Below are 18,951 nucleotides of genomic sequence, written 5' to 3'. Positions count from 1 at the left end.
GCCTCTTTCTTTAAAAAATGAAGACATCTCCTTGGTCCTGGAATGAAAAGCCTCATCCTGAGAGCAGATGCGGCGGAGACGGAGGAATTGTGAGAAGGGGATGGCATTTTTGCAACAGACAGGGTGGGAAGAGGAATAGTCCAGGTAGCTGTGAGAATCCGTAGGCTTATAGTAGACATCAGTGGATAAGCTGTCTCCAGAGATAGAGACAGAAAGATCCAAAAAGGGGAGGGAGGTGTCGGAAATGGACCAGGTAAACTTGAGGGCAGGGTGAAAGTTAGAGGCAAAGTTAATGAAGTCAATGAGCTCAGCATGCGTGCAGGAAGCAGCGCCAATGCAGTCGTCGATGTAGCAAAGGAAAAGTGGGGGACAGATACCAGAATAGGCTTGGAACATGGATTGTTCCACAAAGCCAACCAAAAGGCAGGCATAGCTGGGACCCATACGGGTGCCCATAGCTACACCTTTAGTTTAGAAGAAGTGGGAGGAGTCAAAGGAGAAATTATTAAGAGTAAGGACTAATTCTGCTAGACGGAGCAGAGTGGTGGTAGAGGGGAACTGGTTAGGTCTGGAATCCAAAAAGAAGCGTAGAGCTTTGAGACCTTCCTGATGGGGGATGGAAGTATATAGGGACCGGACATTCATGGTGAAAATAAAGCGGTGGGGGCCAGGGAACTAAAAATCATCAAAAAGTTTCAGAGCGTAAGAAGTGTCACAAACATAGGTAGGAAGGGATTGAACAAGGGGGGATAAAACCATGTCGAGGTATGCAGAAATAAATTCGGTGGGGCAGAAGCAAACTGAGACAATGGGTCTACCTGGACAGGCAGGTTAGTTGACAACTGCATTGGCGCTGCTTCCTGCACACATGCTGAGCTTGTTGAATTCATTAACTTTGCCTCCAACTTTCACTCTGCCCTCAAACTTACCTGGTCCATTTCCAACACATCCCTCCCCTTTCTGGATCTTTCTGTCTCTGACTCTGGAGACAGCTTATCTACTGATGTCTACTATAAGCCTACTGACTCTCACAGCTATCTGGACTATTCCTCTTCCCACCCTGTCTCTTGCAAAAACGCCATCCCCTTCTCGCAATTCCTCCGTCTCCGCCGCATCTGCTCTCAAGATGAGGCTTTTCATTCCAGGATGAAGGATATGTCTTCCTTTTTCAAAGAAAGGGGCTTCCCTTCCTCCACCATCAACTCTGCTCTCAAACGCATCTCTCCCATTTCACGGACATCTGCTCTCACTCCATCCTCCCGCCATCCCACTAGCAATAGGGTTCCCCTTGTCCTCACCTACCACCACACCAGCCTCCGAGTCCAACATATAATTCTCCATAACTTCTGCCACCTCCAATAGGATCCCACCACTAAGCACATTTTTCCCTCCCCACCTCTTTCTGCCTTCCGCAGGGGTTGCTCCCTATGCGACTCCCTTGTCCATTCATCCCCCCCATCCCTCCCCACTGATCTCCCTCCTGGCACTTATCCTTGTAAGCGGAACAAGTGCTACACATGCCCTTACACTTCCTCCCTTACCACCATTCAGGGCCCCAGACAGTCCTTCCAGGTGAGGCGACACTTCACCTGCGAGTCGGCTGGGGTGATATACTGCGTCCAGTGCTCCCGATGTGGCCTTTTATATATTGGCGAGACCTGATGCAGACTGGGAGATCGTTTTGCTGAACACCTACGCTCTGTCCACTAGAGAAAGCAGGATCTCCCAGTGGCCACACATTTTAATTCCACATCCCATTCCCATTCTGACATGGCTATCCATGGCCTCCTCTACTGTAAAGATGAAGCCACACTCAGGTTGGAGGAACAACACCTTATATTCCGTCTGGGTGCCCTCCAACCTGATGGCATGAATATTGACTTCTCTAACTTCCGTTAATGCCCCACCTCCCCTTCACACCCCATCCCTTATTTATTTTACATATTTTTTTTATTTTCCCCCCTTTTTTCTCTCTTTTTTTCTCCCTCTATCCCTCTCACTATAACTTCTTGCCTGCTCTCCACTCTCCGGGCTCCCCTCCCCCCTTCTCTTTCTCCCCAGGCTTCCCGTCCCCTGATCCTCTCCCTTCTCCAGCTCTTGGCTCCATCTCTCCCCCTCCTGTCTTCTCCTATCATTTCGGATCTCCCTCTCCTCCTCCCACTTTCAAATCACTTACTAGCTCTTTCTTCAGTTAGTCCTAACGAAGGGTCTCGGCCTGAAACGTCGACTGTACCTCTTCCTAGAGATGCTGCCTGGCCTGCTGCGTTCACCAGCATTTTTGTGTGTGTGTTGAAGGAAGTAGGGACACTGCTGTGATTTCTTCATAATTGCCATTACTGTACATACTGGGTCCAAGACAGGCCCTCCAAAATAATAACACTTGAGTATTGAAAGTTTCTGACCCTCCCCAGCTCTGAGTCTCCAGTGAGTTTTCCTCCTCTCGAAGTCTATCATCAGCTTTTTGGTCTGGCTGGCATTGAGTAAGAGGTTGTTTTTAATGGCACCGCTCAGCGAGATTTGCATCATCAACAAACTTGGAAACTTACATTTTGTTCCCTGCTCGAAGTAAACAACAAACAAAAATGAGGGCCAAGAACCGATCGCTGTGATATTCCACAGGTTACTGTCCATCCCTCTGGCCTGAAAGGGACGCTGAATTCTAAGAATGACAGCGGCTTTCTAAACCATGTCAACGCACTCCCTACAATGCCTTGTGATCTTAATTTACACGACAGCCTCTTGTCTGGTAATGTCAGATGCCTTTTCGAAATCTAAGTATATTACACCCACAGCTTTTCCCCAATCAACCCTCCCTGTCACATCTTTAAAAGAGTCCTAGCAACTTTGCAGAGGAGATTTCCAGGATGCTGCCTGGATTAGAGAGCATGTCTCATGAGGACAGGTTGAGTGAACTCGGGCTTTTCTCTTTGGAGCGAAGGAGGATGAGAGGTGACTTGATAGAGGTGTACAAGGTGATAAGAGGCAGAGGTTGAGTGGGCAGCCAAAGACTTTTTCCTAGGGTGAAAATGACGAATACAAGGGGCATAATTTTAAGGTGACTGGAGGAAAGCAGAGCAGGGGTGTCAGAGGTATGATGTTTACACAGAGAGTGGTGGGTGTGAGGAACGCGCTGCCAGGGGTGGTGGTAGAGGCAGATACATTCAGAATATTTAAGAGACTCTTAGATAGGCACATGGGTGATAGAAAATTGGTGGGTTGTGTGGGAGGGAAGAGTTAAATTGAACTTGGAGTAGGTTAAGAGGATAATACAACATTGGGGGCCGAAGGACCAGGACTCTACTGTAGTGTTCTGTGTTTATGCTCTAACTTCCTCACATATGAATTAACCTTCATAAAGACACGTTGACTACATTCCTTTTCCACAGTGATTCATTATTTGCGATTATTGACTCTAGCATCTTGGCAACAATCAACGTTTAGATCACCAAACCACTACTTCCCCACCTCCTGTCTTTCTGAAAACAGAAACGGAACTAGATTCAGTTTATTATTGACACTCATGTACCGAGATACAACAAAAACCTTGTCTCACATACAGGTCATACCAATTAATTCATTACACAGTGTATTAAATGGTAAAACAATAACTTATAACACAGGATATAGTGTAACAGCTACAGAATGTTTTCTGTCTGGCTGCATCCCGGCTAGGTACAGCAACTGCTCTGTCTGAGACCACAGGAAACTGCAGAGAGTTGTGGACACAGCTCAGCACATCACAGAAACCAGCCACCCTTCCATGGACTCTGTCTACACTTCTCCCTGTCTCAGCAAAGCAGCCAACAGAATCAAAGACCCCACCCACCCCAGACATTCTCTCTTCCCCCTTCTCCCATCGGGCAGAAGATACAAAAGCCTGAAATCTTCCCCAGTGTGTCAGTAGCCTTTTCACTGGTGATCACCACTTTGTCAAGTCATAACTTAACACCAGGACAGTTTCTACCCCGCTGTTAGTAGACCCTTGAGCAAACCTCTTCTACAATAAGATGGACACTTGACCTCACAATCCACCTCGTCATGAGCTTGCACCTTATTGTCTGTCTGCACTGCACTCTGTCTGTAACTGTAACACGTCATTCTGCATTCTGTTGTTGTTTTCCCTTGTTCTACCTCAACGCACTGTGTAATGATCTGATCTGTATGAACAGTGTGCAAGACAAGCTTCTCACTGTATCTTGGTACATGTAACAATATAAATCTAATAATGAACCAAATAATTTGACAGGTCTCCTGCTTGGATTCGAACTTGAGTCTTTGATTACTAGCCCAGCAAATGCTTCACTGCACCACCTCTTCTCTCAACGCTAGGATTACACTGTCTGGCGTGCACAGGATTGGAAAAAGCTGCAGAAATTGGTAAACTCAGCCAGCTCCATCATGGGCACCAGCCTCCCCAGCATCAAGGACATCTCCAAAAGGAGATGACTCAAAAAGGTGGCAGCCATCATTAAGGACCCTCTTCTCGTTGCTACCATCAAGGAGGTGGTACAGGAGCCTGAAGACACACACCGTATGTTTCAATAATAGTTTCTTTCTCTCTGCCATCAGATTTCTGGATGGATATTGAACCCATGAACAATACCTCACTATTTTTTTTGCTCTCTTTTTCCAGTACTTACTTAATTTACTTTTTAAAATATATTAATTCTTGTAATTTATAGTTTTCTTTATTATTATGTATTGCAATGTAACTCTTTCATTCATTATATTCTCTGTTGTATGACATGTGCAATTGTGGTCTTTCCATGACCATGATTGTTCTTGGCAAATTTTTCTACTGAAGTGAACTCAGCAGGTCGGGCAGCATCTGTGGAAACGATGAGTCGATGTTTCGAGCCGGAACCCTTCATCAGGACTGTAGCGGGAAGGGACAGAGGCCCTATAAAGAAGGTGGGGGGAGGGTGGGAAGGAGAAGGCTGGTAGGTTCAGTTGAAAAACCAGTAATTTGAAAGACAAAGGGGTGGGGGAGGGGAAGCAGGGAGGTGATAGGCAGGAAAACAATGGGTAGTAGAAGGAGGCGGAACCATGAGGGAGGTGATAGGCAGCTGGGGGAGGGGCAGAGTGCATAGGGATAGAGGAAGGGAGGGGGAGGGAATTACCGGAAGTTGGAGAATTCTATGTTCATACCAATGTAGAGGAGGCCGCACCGGGCGCACCGGATGCAATAGATGACCCCAACAGACTCACAAGTGAAGTGTTGCCTCACCTGGAAGGACTGTTTGGGGCCCTGAATGGTGGCAAGAGAGGAGGTGTAGGGACAGGTGTAGCACTTGCGCTTACAGGGATAAGTGCTGGGTGGGAGATCCGTGGGGAAAACGGAAAAAAAAACGGAAAACCCGATGCAGATTGGGGGACCGCTTTGTCGAGCACCTCCGCTCCGTCCGCCACAACAGACAGGATCTCCCAGTAGCCACCCACTTCAACTCTGCTTCCCACTCCCATTCAGATATGTCCATACATGGCCTCCTCTACTGCCATGATGAGGCTAAACTCAGGTTGGAGGACCAACACCTCATATACCATCTAGGTAGTCTCCAGCCCCTTGGCATGAACAATTTCCGGTAATTCCTTCCCCCATCCCAGTTTCACTCTACTCCCTCCCCCAGCTGCCTATCACCTCCCTCATGGTTCTGCCTCCTTCTATTACCCATTGTGTTTTCCCCTATTCTTTCTTCACCTTTCCTGCCTTTCACCTCCCTGCCTCCCTTCCCCCACCCCTTTATCTTTCCCCTTACTGGTTTTTCACCTGGAACCTACCAGCCTTCTCCTTCCCACCCTCCCCCCAACTTCCTTATAGGGCCTCTGCCCCTTCCCCCTTCAGTCCTGACGAAGGGTTCCGGCCCGAAACGTTGACTGATCGTTTCCACGGATGCTGCCCGACCTGCTGAGTTCCTCCAGCGTGTTGTGAGTGTTGCTTTGATCCCAGCATCTGCAGATTATTTTGTGTTTCTACGGAAGTGGTTTGCTATTGCCTTCTTCTGGACAGGTGACCCCAGCCATTATCAGTACACCTCAGAGACTGTCTGCCTGGCATCAATGGTCGCATAGCCAGGCCTTGTGATATAGACCAGCTGCTCGTATGACCTGTTGCCATGGCTTCACGTGACCCTGATCCAGAGGTAAGCAGGCGCTGCACCTTGCCCAAGGCTAGCGGGGGAAAGGAGTGCCTTGCACCTCCTTCGGTAGAGACACTTCTCCACCCACCACCCAATGAAAAACAACTGTGCAAGAACAAATTTCACAACATATGCCAGTGACTTTAAACTTGTCCCCCCCATCTTATATTCCGTCTTGGTATCCTCCAACTTGATGGTATGAACATTGACTTCTCAAACTTCCGCTAATGCCCCACCTCCCCCTCGTACCCCATCCGTTATTTATTTATTTATATTCACACATTCTTTTTCTCTCTCTCCTTTTTCTCCCTCTGTCCCTCTCACTATACCCCTTACCCATCCTCTGGGCTTCCCCCCTCCCCCTTGTCTTTCTCCCTGGACCTCCTGTCCCATGATCCTCTCATGTCCCTTTTGCCAATCACCTGTCCAGCTCTTGGCTCCATCCCTCCCCCTCCTGTCTTCTCCGATCATTTTGGATCTCTCCCTCCCCCTCCAACTTTCAAATCTCTTACTAACTCTTCCTTCAGTTAGTCCTGACGAAGGGTCTCGGCCCGAAACGTCGACTGTACCTCTTCCTAGAGATGCTGCCTGGCCTGCTGCGTTCACCAGCAACTTTGATGTGTGTTGCTTGAATTTCCAGCATCTGCAGAATTCCTGTTGTTTGCGTTAATCATTAAAAGCAGCTTTAAACTGTGCTGAATGTTTCTGTGATTCAGTCTCGATCCTGGTTAAATACTGACGACATTATTAGTGCATTACAATGCCACAGCTCCTCACACTAACATTCAAAATTCAAAATAAATTTATTATCAAACTACATATATGTCATTATATGCAACCCTGAGATTCATGTTCTTGTGGGCATAATCAATAAATCCAGTAACTGTAACAGAATCAATGAAAGACTACACCAACAGGACAAACAACCAATGGGGTGAGTGAAGTTGAGCGACGTTATCCCTTCTGGTCCAAGAGCCTGATGGATGAGGAGTAATAACTGTTTCCGAACTTGGTGTATGTGCTGAGGCTCCTGTACCTGCTTCCTGATGGCAGCAGTGAGAAGAGAGCGTGGCCTGGGTGCTGGGGGTCCCTGATGATAGATGCTGCTTTCCTGTGACAGCGCTCTGTGTAGATGTGTTCAACTGTGGGGAGGGCTTTACCTGTGATGGACTGGGCCGTATCTACTACCTTTTGAAGGGTTTGGCATCCAAGGGCATTGGATCCCATACCGGACTACGATGCAGCCCGTCAATATACTCCCACCACACATCTACAGGATAGTCAGAGTTATAGATGTCATCTTCACAAAGTTCTAAGGAAGTACAGCTGGGCCCAGGACATGTCCTCTGAAATGATCACACCGAGTTGCTGATCTTCCCCCAGCTCCAATCCCCCACTGAGGACTGGCTCATGGGCCTCCAGATTCCACCTCCTGAAGTCAATAATCAAGTCCTTGGTCTTGTAGATGTTGATTAAGAGGTTGCTGTCATGGCACCACTCAGCCAGATTTTCAATCTCCCTCCTATGCATTGATTCATCACCACCTTTGATTCAGCCTATGACAGTGATGTCATCAGCAAGCATTGGAGCTGTGCCTAACCTCGCAGTCATAAGTAAAGCAAGTGGGGCAGGGGCCTATGCACACAACCTTGTGGAGCACCTGTGCTCATGGAGGTTGCCAAACCGAACTAACCGGGGTCAGCAAGTGAGGAAATCAAGGATCCCGTTGCCCAAGAAGGTATTGATGGCAAGGTCTCGTTGGTCGTGGTGAATTTAAAATATGGAAGAGAACGTTGAACTCGAATGGGTCAAGGACAGTGGAAGCAGACAGATCAACTGTCCTTGTTCCTGCCATGTGCTTGGAGATGGAGACCACAATTTTGGGAACTGCTCTACATCCTCCATTTTGTGAGATGGAGTTGCTTTGTTCTCTGTGATTTAAAGTAGACACAGTGATGTTCCAAATAAGAAGTTATTTGTGAGGTGTTCTTTGATATAACCTAACATGCAGGTTTGTGAATGTTGGGGTTGGTGCCTGCCTGGAGTGATTTGACCTGCTACTGAAGGGAACAATGAGCCATAAATTACCGACGGTCAGTTGCCGGGGAGAGGGCAATAAATGGATGCTGGCCTGGAGCAGAGCCAATTAAAAGGTGTTAAAGGTCAATCAGATGACCTACAACCAATGAGACTGAAATGCAATATTTGAATTGGTGAGGAACGAGTATAAAAGTGGACACTCCGAGTGTGCTATCAGTGATCACTCTCTCAAGAAACCCACCATCACAAGGAAGAACCCCCACACCAGGGGCTGGGTGAAGAAAGTATTGATCATCTGGCCAGTGGAGATCCCTTATTTCAGTGTTACAAATCGGACAAGTGGTCTGACTGAGTACTGGTCCAGAGGGAATGGTAGGGTACATGTTCTAAGCTGTTGGCCTGGAGTCAACATAGTAACGTCATTGAGTGTGCAGACACAATAAATTACAAGCTTTGATTAATTACGAGTTGTGATGTGAATTTCCTAACCTAGATCCATCGACGAACGGCCAACAGTCTAGGGGCTTATTGATTACTTTTGATGGAATGACAGTATTGAATGCTGAGCTGTGGTCGATAAAGACCATCCTGATGTACGCACCCTTGCTGTCCAGATGGTCCAGGGTTGAGTGAGAAGCCAATGAGATGGCATCTGCTGTTGACCTGTTGTGATGGTAGGCAAACTGGAATGGATCCAAGTTGCTTCTCAGGCAGGAGTCGATAGGGTTTAGTTTGCAAGCAGAGCCTGTATCTGGCTTGACAAAGTGGTTCAAAGTACATTTATTATCAAAATATGTATACACTATACAATCTTGAGCTTCAACTCCTTACAGGCAGCCACAAAACAAAGAAACTCAAGAGAACCCATTTAAAAGAAGACTTTGAACACACAATGTGCAGAGAGAGAAAAAAAAACGCAAGCAAATAACATTTTAAATCGAAGTCCGTAAGAGAATCCCATAGTTCAACGCAGAGCTGAGTGAACCTCTTGAAGCAGTGATCTGAACCAACCTTGGACCCCGACACCCAGATCTTTTCAATCTGGCCCAGACCTAAACCGACGTCCAAACATTAACTTCTGTCAAATCATTACACTCTGTGGCTTGGACTTCAACGCCTCAACTCAGCTTGGCACAGTGTTTAAGTCTCCATCCAAACATCAAGTTCAGTTGAATCATTATGCTCTTGCCACCTCGATTCAGTCTTCAGCACGGTGAGAAGCATTGATCGTGTGGTTAGTCAGAGGCTTTTTCCCAAGGCTGAAATGGCTATCACGAGAGGGCACAGTTTTAAGGTGCTTGGAAGCAGATACAGTGGAGATGTCGGGGTAAGTTTTTTACTCAGAGAGTGGTGAGTGTGTGGAATGGGCTGCAGGCAATGGTGATGGGGGCGGATACGATAGGGTCTTTTAAGAGACTCCTGGATAGGTACATGGAGCTTAGAAAAGCAGGGGGTATGGGTAATTTCTAAAGTAAGTACATGTTCAGCACAGCATTGTGGGCCGAAGGGCCTGTATTGTGCTGTAGGTTTTCTACGTTTCTATGTTAAATCGATGGAACCTCAGGCCCTCCTCCCTTGTGGCGATACACCCGCATTCTAGAGCCATCTTGATCTGCCTTCAAATCCAAAAGGGATGTTACAGACTATTACATGTGATGATCGTTTACCAGAAAAAGTGTGGTTAGAAAACTATTCAGTTGACGAAGGGTCTCGGCCTGAAACGTCGACTGCACCTCTTCTTACAGATGCTGCTTGGCCTGCTGCGTTCACCAGCAACTTTGATGTGTGTTGGTTCAGTTGTTTTCCTTGTTTCATTAGCCACTGGCCAGAAGTCACTGAAGTTCACCAGCGCCATCTTAAATGGGAGTTTGCTGGGCAAAGGCTACTTACATGTTGGAGAAGAAATATAACATGTTTTACTGGGATGAAATAATATTTATTATTATTATTATTTTGATTCCTTTCTCTTTTTGAATTTGCAAAGTTTGTGTGTTTGGACATTGCTTGTTTGTCATTGTGCACAGTTTTCATTGATTTTATTGTATTTCTTTGTACTAACTGTGAATGCCTGCAAGAAAATGTATTTCAGGATTGTACATGGTGACATATACGTACGTTGGTAATAAATTTACTTTGAACTTTGAAACAAGAGTGAAATTTAACAGGAGGTTTAAACCCCTGAATTTCTTCCTTGCAGTGGGGGTGGGCTGTGAGATTATACAAGAGGCCATTCAGATCCACATGAGATGAATTTAAACTTCTCACAGAGACCCGGCAGGGAATTGACAATAGACCCAGTTGCTCAGATGGGGATGGGGACAGAGATTTCACTACCTCACGTCTGGTCAGTGTGAAAAGGAGATGGGGAAGAGAGGGGTGAGAGGGTAGGAGAGGGGGGGAGGGAGAGAGGGGGAAGTACCGACTCAATCCCCAGGGCCCCTTGTAACTAGTGACACACTGCCCCAGGATCTCCTGGAGATGACAGACACACACACACACACACACACTCACACACACTCACCTGGGGTCAACAACACACACTTGCCCTGCTTCCATGATGTAATCCTTGCCCGATCTCACTGTGAGCAACATCTCAGAGCTCCCATGGATACCATGTTCTCTACCACAGGGGGTGGAGGGATCAAAAGGATAAAATGCAGGCAGATTATACACAAGGGCTGGTGAAAATACCCCTTGTGTTATCTGCCCAGGCAGTGATACGTACAGTGCCTCCAGCCATTGAATATTTTCCGAGCAGTTTCTCAGATGTTGGCTACAGTTGTCACAGGAGGTGGAAAGTAAAATATTTGAATTTACGAAAGGTATTCTGCAATTTACACAAAGAAATGTTTTCCTATAAGTCTGACAAAGGAACACGAAGTCTCAGGATATAATTTAATAAAGCAACAATTCATTTTAAAATAACATTCACACTAAAGACAGGAACAATCACGATTAAAATACCACATGAGCATTTTCAGATAACTATTGAAGCAAAGATAATTTGTGCGAGAGGTTTACCACAACGCTGCCTGGATTGGAGGGCATGTGTTTTCACCAGAGACTGAACAAACTGGGGCTGTTTTCTCCTGCGTGTCGGAGGCTGAGGGGAGATCTGATAGTGGTTTACAAGATTAAGAAAGGCCTAGACAGAGTGGACAGGGAGTATCCAATTCCCAGGGTTGAAATGTCTAATACCAGAGGGCATGCATTTAAAGTGCGGGGTAATTTCAAAGGAGATGTGAGGGGCAAGTTTTTTCACACACAGATTGGTGGGTGTCTGGAATGCACTGCCAGGGTGGTGGTAGAGGTAGAAACATGAGGGACTTTTAGGAACGTTTAGATAGGCACAGGGACGTGAGGAAAATGGAAGGATATGGACATTGTGTGGACAAAAGAGATTAGTTTAGTTGGCCATTTGATTACTAATTTAATTGTGTCAGCACAACATAGTGGGCTGATTGGCCTGTTCCTGGGCTGGATTGTTCTATATTCTGAGACTAAAAACAACAGATTTCATGATATTTATCAGTGATAATAAAGCTGATTCTGAATCTGATAAAGCTTGCAGTGAAACACCCATACCCCATCATCACCCTGGTCTTACCTGGCTGGCTCCTGCCTGGAGACATCCAAGCAGGACGGAGATGAGGAACCATCTCTTCCTGAATCTCTCCATTACACACACGCAGTCAGCACATCACAGCATGGACTGAATCCACTCACTCCGGAGACTGAGAGCTCCCAGCAAACGTTGTCCTTAATAAACAGAGAACAGAGGGAGGCAGGGCTGACGTCAGCCAATCAGGGAGAGAGGTTTCTCATCTATTCTGATGGAGATCACTGGGTGTAACCTTTAAAAACCACACAGAAGAGACACTTTGGTGGATGGAAGCGTTGCTGGGCAACTCGCTGCCAAATACTGACACACTCTGGAGAATTTCAGCATGTTCTCTGGGAACAACTGTAAATACCAACAGACTCTCTGAGACCCCTGTAAATACCAACAGACTCCCTGAGACTCCTGTAAATACGGACACACTCCCCGAGACCCCCTGTAAATACTGACACACTCCCCGGGATCCCTGTAAATACTGACACACTCCCCGGGACCCCCTGTAAATACTGACACACTCCCCGGGACCCCTGTAAATACTGACACACTCCCCGGGACCCCCTGTAAATACTGACACACTCCCCGGGACCCCTGTAAATACTGACACACTCCCTGGTACCCCTGTAAATACAGACACACTCCCCGGGACCCCCTGTAAATACTGACATGCTCCCCGGGACCCCCTGTAAATACTGACACGCTCCCCAAGACTCCCTGTAAATACTGACACACTCCCCGGGACCCCCTGTAAATACAGACACACTCCACGGGACCCCTGTAAATACTGACACACTCCCCGGGACCCCCTGTAAATACTGACACACTCCCCAGGAGCCCTGTAAATACTGACACACTCCCCAGGAGCCCTGTAAATACTGACACACTCCCCGGGTCCCCTGTAAATACTGACACACTCCCCGGGACCCCCTGTAACTACTGACACACTCCCCGGGTCCCCTGTAAATACAGACACACTCCCCGGGACCCCTGTAAATACTGACACACTCCCCGGGACCCCCTGTAAATACTGACACACTCCCCAGGAGCCCTGTAAATACTGACACACTCCCCGGGATCCCTGTAAATACTGACACACTCCCCGGGACCCCCTATAAATACTGACACACTCCCCGGGACCCCCTGTAAATACTGACACGCTCCCCGGGACCCCCTATAAATACCGACACACTCCCCGGGATCCCCTGTAAATACTGACACTCTCCCTGGGGGCGCCTGTAAATACTGACATACTCCCCGGGACCCCCTGTAAATATCGACACACTCCCCAGGACCCCTGTAAATACTGACACACTCCCCGGGACCCCTGTAAATACACACACACTCCCCGGGATCCCTGTAAATACTGACACACTCCCTGGGACCCCCTGTAAATATCGACACACTCCCCGGGACCCCTGTAAATACTGACACACTCCCCGGGACCCCTGTAAATACTGACACACTCCCCGAGACCCCTGTAAATACTGACACACTCCCCGGGACCCCTGTAAATACCGACACACTCCCCGGGATCCCTGTAAATACTGACACACTCCCCGGGATCCCCTGTAAATACTGACACTCTCCCTGGGGGTGCCTGTAAATACTGATACTCCCTGGAAACCCCTGTAAAAACCGCCACAGTCCCCAGGACCCCCTGTAGATACTGATTCACTCTGGAGACAAATGCTGACATGTTCCCTGGGACGCCGCTGTGCACCCCAACACTCTCCCCAGGGCCCCTGAAAACACTGACACACCCTCTGGGCAGGTTGAGGAAGCCATGGGAAAATAAATCAGGACATGACTTTCACAATGAACTGGAGAGTGTTAGGGAGAACCTGGAAATTCAAGTACCTAGGACCAGGCATTAGCGGTGGACCAATCAATCTGAAGAGAGAGCTTCGCACAGGTTGGGGAGAAGAGTTTGAGAAAGGATCGTTTCGCGGGGACTGGTGCATTAGCAGTGGACCAACTGGTTTGTGATTCATTAGCAGCAGCAAATAAAAGTAAAGCAGGGTCAAAGCGGAGCGGCCATTGTGTGAGGGGGTCAGTGTAGGAGTGGGAACGAGGCTTTGGCAAGGAGACACAGGTAAGTGGCAGGTAAAGCTTTTGTAGTAGTTGCATAAAAAATCATTAAGTACAGCTAATTAAATAAAGGGATGCTGCCGGATCAGGTGATGAGCTGTAGCTGCACGGTGTGCGAGCTGGTGGACCTCACTGTGGTTCTTGGTGACCACATCTGCAGCAAGTGTTGACAGCTCGAGGAACTCAGGCTCAAAGCTGATGACCTGGAATCTGAGCTTCAAACACTGCAGCACATCAGCGAGGGGGAGAGTTACCTGGATTCTCTGTTTCAGGAGGTAGTCAAACCCATTCGATTAGCTGCCTCAAATTCGGTCTGTAGTCAGGGACAAGAGGGTGTGACTGTGAGTGAGGCAGGTAGTGAGATCCAAGAGATGTTGCTGGAGGAGCCTCAGTGTTGGAGCTTGTCCAACAGGTCTGAGAGTTTTGATCCCCGTGTGGATGAGAGTGGGGGCTGCAGGAAAGAGGAGCAGACTAACTGTGGCACTGTAGTTCAGGGAGCCATTCCAGAGGGGGGAGAGAAGAGAAATGTAGTGGCAATTGGGGATGGTATAGTCAGGGGAACAGACACGGTTCTCTGTCGCGAGGATAAAATGTCCTGAAGGCTATGTTGCCTGTCTAGTGCCCGGGTTCAGGACATCTTATCTGACCTGCAGAGGAATATGAAGTGGAAGGGGAAAGACCCAGTTCTCGTGGTCCATGTGGATACCACAACATAGGTAGAACGAGGAAAGAGGTTCTGCTGAGGAAGTTTGAGAAGCTAGGGACTAAATTAAAACAGTAGTAATCTCTGGAGCCACGTGCAAATTGGCATAGGATCAAGAAGATTATAGAGTTAAGTGTGTGGCTCAAGGATTGGTGCGGGAGAAGTGGATTTGAATTCATGGGAAATTTGCACCAGGATTGTGGAAGGAGGGGGCTGTACCAATGGAACGGTCTCCACCAGAACCGTGATGGGACCTGGATCCTCTCAAGTCGCATAACTAGGGCTGTGGATAGGGCTTTAAACTAAATAGTAGGGTGGTGGGTTAAAAAGTAAAAAAGAAAAGTGTGGATACAGACAAAGAAAAAACAAAAGATAAAAAAAGAGAAAAGAAAGAGTGGAGTAAAGAAAGGTCAAATGCAAAAGAGTAAAAGGTTACAAGACTTTAAAAGCACAATGAATGTAAGGGTACTTTATCTGAATGCCCATAGTATTCAAAATAAGATCAGCGAAGTTGTGGCACAAATCAGTGTAAAGGAGTATGATTTAGTGGCCATTACAGAGACATGGTTGCAGGGTGGAGCGGATTGGGAATTAAATATACAAGGATCTCGGGTAATACAGAAGGACAGGCAGGAAGGTAAGGGAGGTGGGGTAGCGCTCTTAATTAAAGATGAGATAGTGAGAGATGATTTAAAATCTAAGCAGCAGAATGTTGAATCCATCTAGGCAGAGATTAGGAACAGTAAAGAGAAAAAAACTCACTGGTGTGAGTTGTTCATTGGCCACCAAATAATAACATTGCAGTGACACAGGCAATAAACAGAGAAATATTGGAGGCATGTCAGAATGGAACAGCAGTTATCATGGGGGGACTTTAACTTGCACATAGATTGGGTGAATCAAATTGTTCGAGGCAGTCTTGGGGAGGACTTTATAGAATGTGTCCGTGATGCTTTTCTTGAACGGCATGTTATTGAACCTACAGGGAACGTGCAAAGAGACAGGTAACATTAGTGATCCTGTAGTTAGGGATCCTCTTGGAAAGAGTGATCGCAGTATGATTGAGTTTCTCATACAAACGGAGAGTGCAATAGTTTGAACTAAAACCAGTGTATTATGCCTAATGGAGACTACAATACGATGAAGGAGGATTTGGTTAGTGTAGACTGAGAGCACAGACTATATGGTGGGATGGTTGAGGAACAGTGGAAGACTTTCAAAGAGAATTTTCACGGTGCTCAACAAAAGTATATTCCAGTTAAAGGCAAGGACAGTAAGGATGGGGAGAGCCAGCCTTGGATAACTAAGGAAATAAAAGAAGGGATCAAATTAAAAGCTCGTGCATACAAAGTCACAAAGAGAAGTGGGAAACTGGAAGAATGGGAAAACTTTAAAAAGCAACAAAGTACCACTAAGTGAGCAATGAAGAAAGGGAAACTAGATTAGATTAGATTAGATTATGAAGTCACACAGTCCTCTTTTATTGTCATTTAGTAATGCATGCATTAAAAATGATATATTATTTCCTCCGGTGTGATATCACAAAACACAGGACAAACCAAGGCTGAAAAAAACTAACAAAACCACATAACTATAACATATAGTTACAACAGTGCAACAATACCATAACTTGATGAAGAAGTTCATGAGGACAGTAAAAAGTTCAAAGTCTCTCAAATGTCCCACATCTCACGCAGACGGGAGAAGGAAGAAAAACTCTCCCTGCCATGCCATCCGACTCTGAGTCATCTGAAAACTTCGAGCTCTGATCAGCTCTCCGACACCGAGTACTGAGCACCATCTCTGTCTGAACGATTCAGCCTCAATCTCGGTCGCCAACAGCAGGCAAAGCCTTCCCTCCAGAAGATTCCCGACCACGCAGTAACAACAGCAGCGAACTGGCGTTTCAGAAATTTCTCCAGATGTTCCTCTGTGTTTTCACGTCTGTCTCCATCAAATCAGAATTGTCCACGGCCCCTATTTAATGGATACGATGTCATTTTTCACCGGAGGGCCGAGCACGTGCGGCGCACTGCTCTCTCTCCTCCTGCCGTATTATGAAAATAAACTAGCTCAAAATATAAAAATGATAGTAGAAGTTTATATAATTATATAAAGTGGAAAAAGGTGGCTAAAGTGAATGTATATTTTCAGGAGTGTCCAGCACCCCAGCCATTCGTGTGGATGCTCCTGACGATCAGGAAGACTCTTGCCTGCAGGAGGTGCTGGTGAGACCTGAACAGCAGAAATCTTCGGTTATCTATTCTAACAGGATAACAGTGATTGTCAGGAAGAAATGCCACCCTCAGAGATTGCATATCTCTTTCCGATGGTGTTAGCTGCTAGTTTCTCAGTGAAGGAAAAGGAAGAGAAACAGTCTCCTGCATCGGGAATTTGAGCGTCGTCTCATACAAGTTACTGAGCATGCTTGGAGTTGAGAATTCAAGGACCACGCCATATCATCTTCAAGGTGATTCTCAGTCTGAGAGATTGTTAGACATTGTTAGAAACATTGCTAGGAACTCTGATGTCATGGAAAAAAAAGCAAGTGGATTCAGCGTACTGGATGTTTGGTATTCTGTTATAACTGTATTCAGAACAAAGCCACCGGCTACTCACCATATTATGTAATGTTCGCACACGAATCAAGATTACTTGTGGATCTTTGTTTTGGAACCTTCAGTGAGGACTTGCCACAGAAAACTGATCTCAGTTATGTGTCCAATATGAAAAAAGAATTGCAAAAAGCTTATGAGTTAACAGACGTTTCAGCTAGAAGACAAAACCAAGAAAACCACAAGTGATACGATCAAAAGATTAAACTTTTCTCAAATGACGCCCAGAGACAGAGTTCTAAAAAGAAATTTAGGGCTACAAGGGAAGCACAAGTTGCCCAGCTGCTGGATTTCTACCTTATGTCGTGGAGAGTCAGTTGTCAAACTTGCCAGCTTTTCGGTTGAAACCAGAAGACTGAAATGGTGCTGTAAAAATTCTCCATCGGAACCGTCTTTTACCTTTAGAGCAGGGAGTACATATTGACCCAGAGTCTGCCATAGAACCTACAACTGGTAGAAGGACTCTGCAATGGAGAAGAGCAAAAGAAAAGAAACAAGCCGAAGATAAGTCAAACAATAGTATGGTTTTGGTGGAAAGACCAAATGAATCTATACCACATCCCAATAACCTCATCTTCTGTACTGACTTAGAAAATGAGGAACTTGAGATGTGGTGTGACTTACCTTACGCAAACTTCCGAAGAGAAGTTGAGGAAGAGATCTAAGAAATCTTCAGTCTAGTCCTAGGTATAGTGGGGACTACAACCACTGGACAACCAGAAGTGATATTAGATAGTGATTGGGAATTGGACTGCAATATAACTGAAGATGAAGCCAAATCTAGTCAGAGGGCGGGGCGAACTGAGTTACAGGAAGGTATAAATGATAGACAGGATGAAACATCTCAAATTAAACATGAAAAATAAGGAGAAAAGACTTAGACAGATGAAATAGTGACTGAGAATGAACTATTAAAGGAAGATGAAACTGAGGAAACTGGAACTGAGGAAAGAAGATCACAGAGAGTCAGGAAACCTCCAGATAGGCTGGCATATGACACATCTGGAAATCAGAGTGTTGTGTCTATCCCAATGGTGAGATATGTTACATCCATTTACAAATAGATTGGAGGTCCTGTAATTGCTTAATTAGCATGCTGTAAGTTGTTTGCTTGAGCACTGTCAGAAGATAAGTGTGAACATAACTTACTGAGTATAAGTGTTGTGCTATTAATAATGGATTTGGTAAGTTCTGTAGAATGTAATGCTCTGGTTTAAGACTATGTATTACTTTATTAATACAATTATGCTGTCCGGTATTTTTTTTTGCAGAATTTCTCAAAATGCAATAAGCGACCCTTTAAATACAATACACAATTGAGTATTTCATTTTTGCTATTTAAGATTTAAAAATCAGTTGGTTACGTAAGGCTTGTTGAATTCGCCAATAGGATTTGTCTTGTTAACTTTTTAGTTGGAGAGAATGCGGGAAAACAAAGAGAGAGCCATTTTCTAGAGAGAGCACGGGATCAAAGGAAGGGAGAGGAGGAAAATGGAAATGAACGACGAACCTCACAGAAGAACATGCTGAAACGCTGACAGGACCCGTTTTGAAGGACAGATACTGACGTCGGAAAATCCTCGTGCAGACAATGGTCTCATGGAGAATGTGCAGATAACTTTTACTTAGCTAGTTAGCATACGACCTTGGAGAAAGTTTGACACCTTTTCTTTGGAAGTTGTGTTGATATTTATTTACGTTTCGCTTGGACTGTTTCTTTTTCAGCGCAAAAAAGAAAGGGTGCAGAGGAGA

The 18,951-nt window shown here is 46.0% G+C and overlaps 1 protein-coding gene across 1 annotated transcript in view; it reads right to left on the bottom strand.

Annotated features, from left to right (window-relative positions):
- gpx3 (glutathione peroxidase 3) overlaps nucleotides 1-11,933 on the bottom strand; it is a 45,750-nt gene extending 33,817 nt beyond the window's left edge. Inside the window, exon 1 of the mRNA XM_072264142.1 lies at nucleotides 11,785-11,933. Within this exon, the coding sequence (XP_072120243.1) occupies nucleotides 11,785-11,856 (72 nt within the window). The 5' untranslated portion in view covers nucleotides 11,857-11,933. The remainder of the gene's footprint in view (nucleotides 1-11,784) is intronic.
- Nucleotides 11,934-18,951: the final 7,018 nt, after the last annotated feature.

Source organism: Mobula birostris, chromosome 7, assembly GCF_030028105.1.
Source record: "Mobula birostris isolate sMobBir1 chromosome 7, sMobBir1.hap1, whole genome shotgun sequence".
Taxonomy (NCBI): domain Eukaryota; kingdom Metazoa; phylum Chordata; class Chondrichthyes; order Myliobatiformes; family Myliobatidae; genus Mobula; species Mobula birostris.
This window is presented reverse-complemented; position numbering and strand designations above follow the sequence as displayed.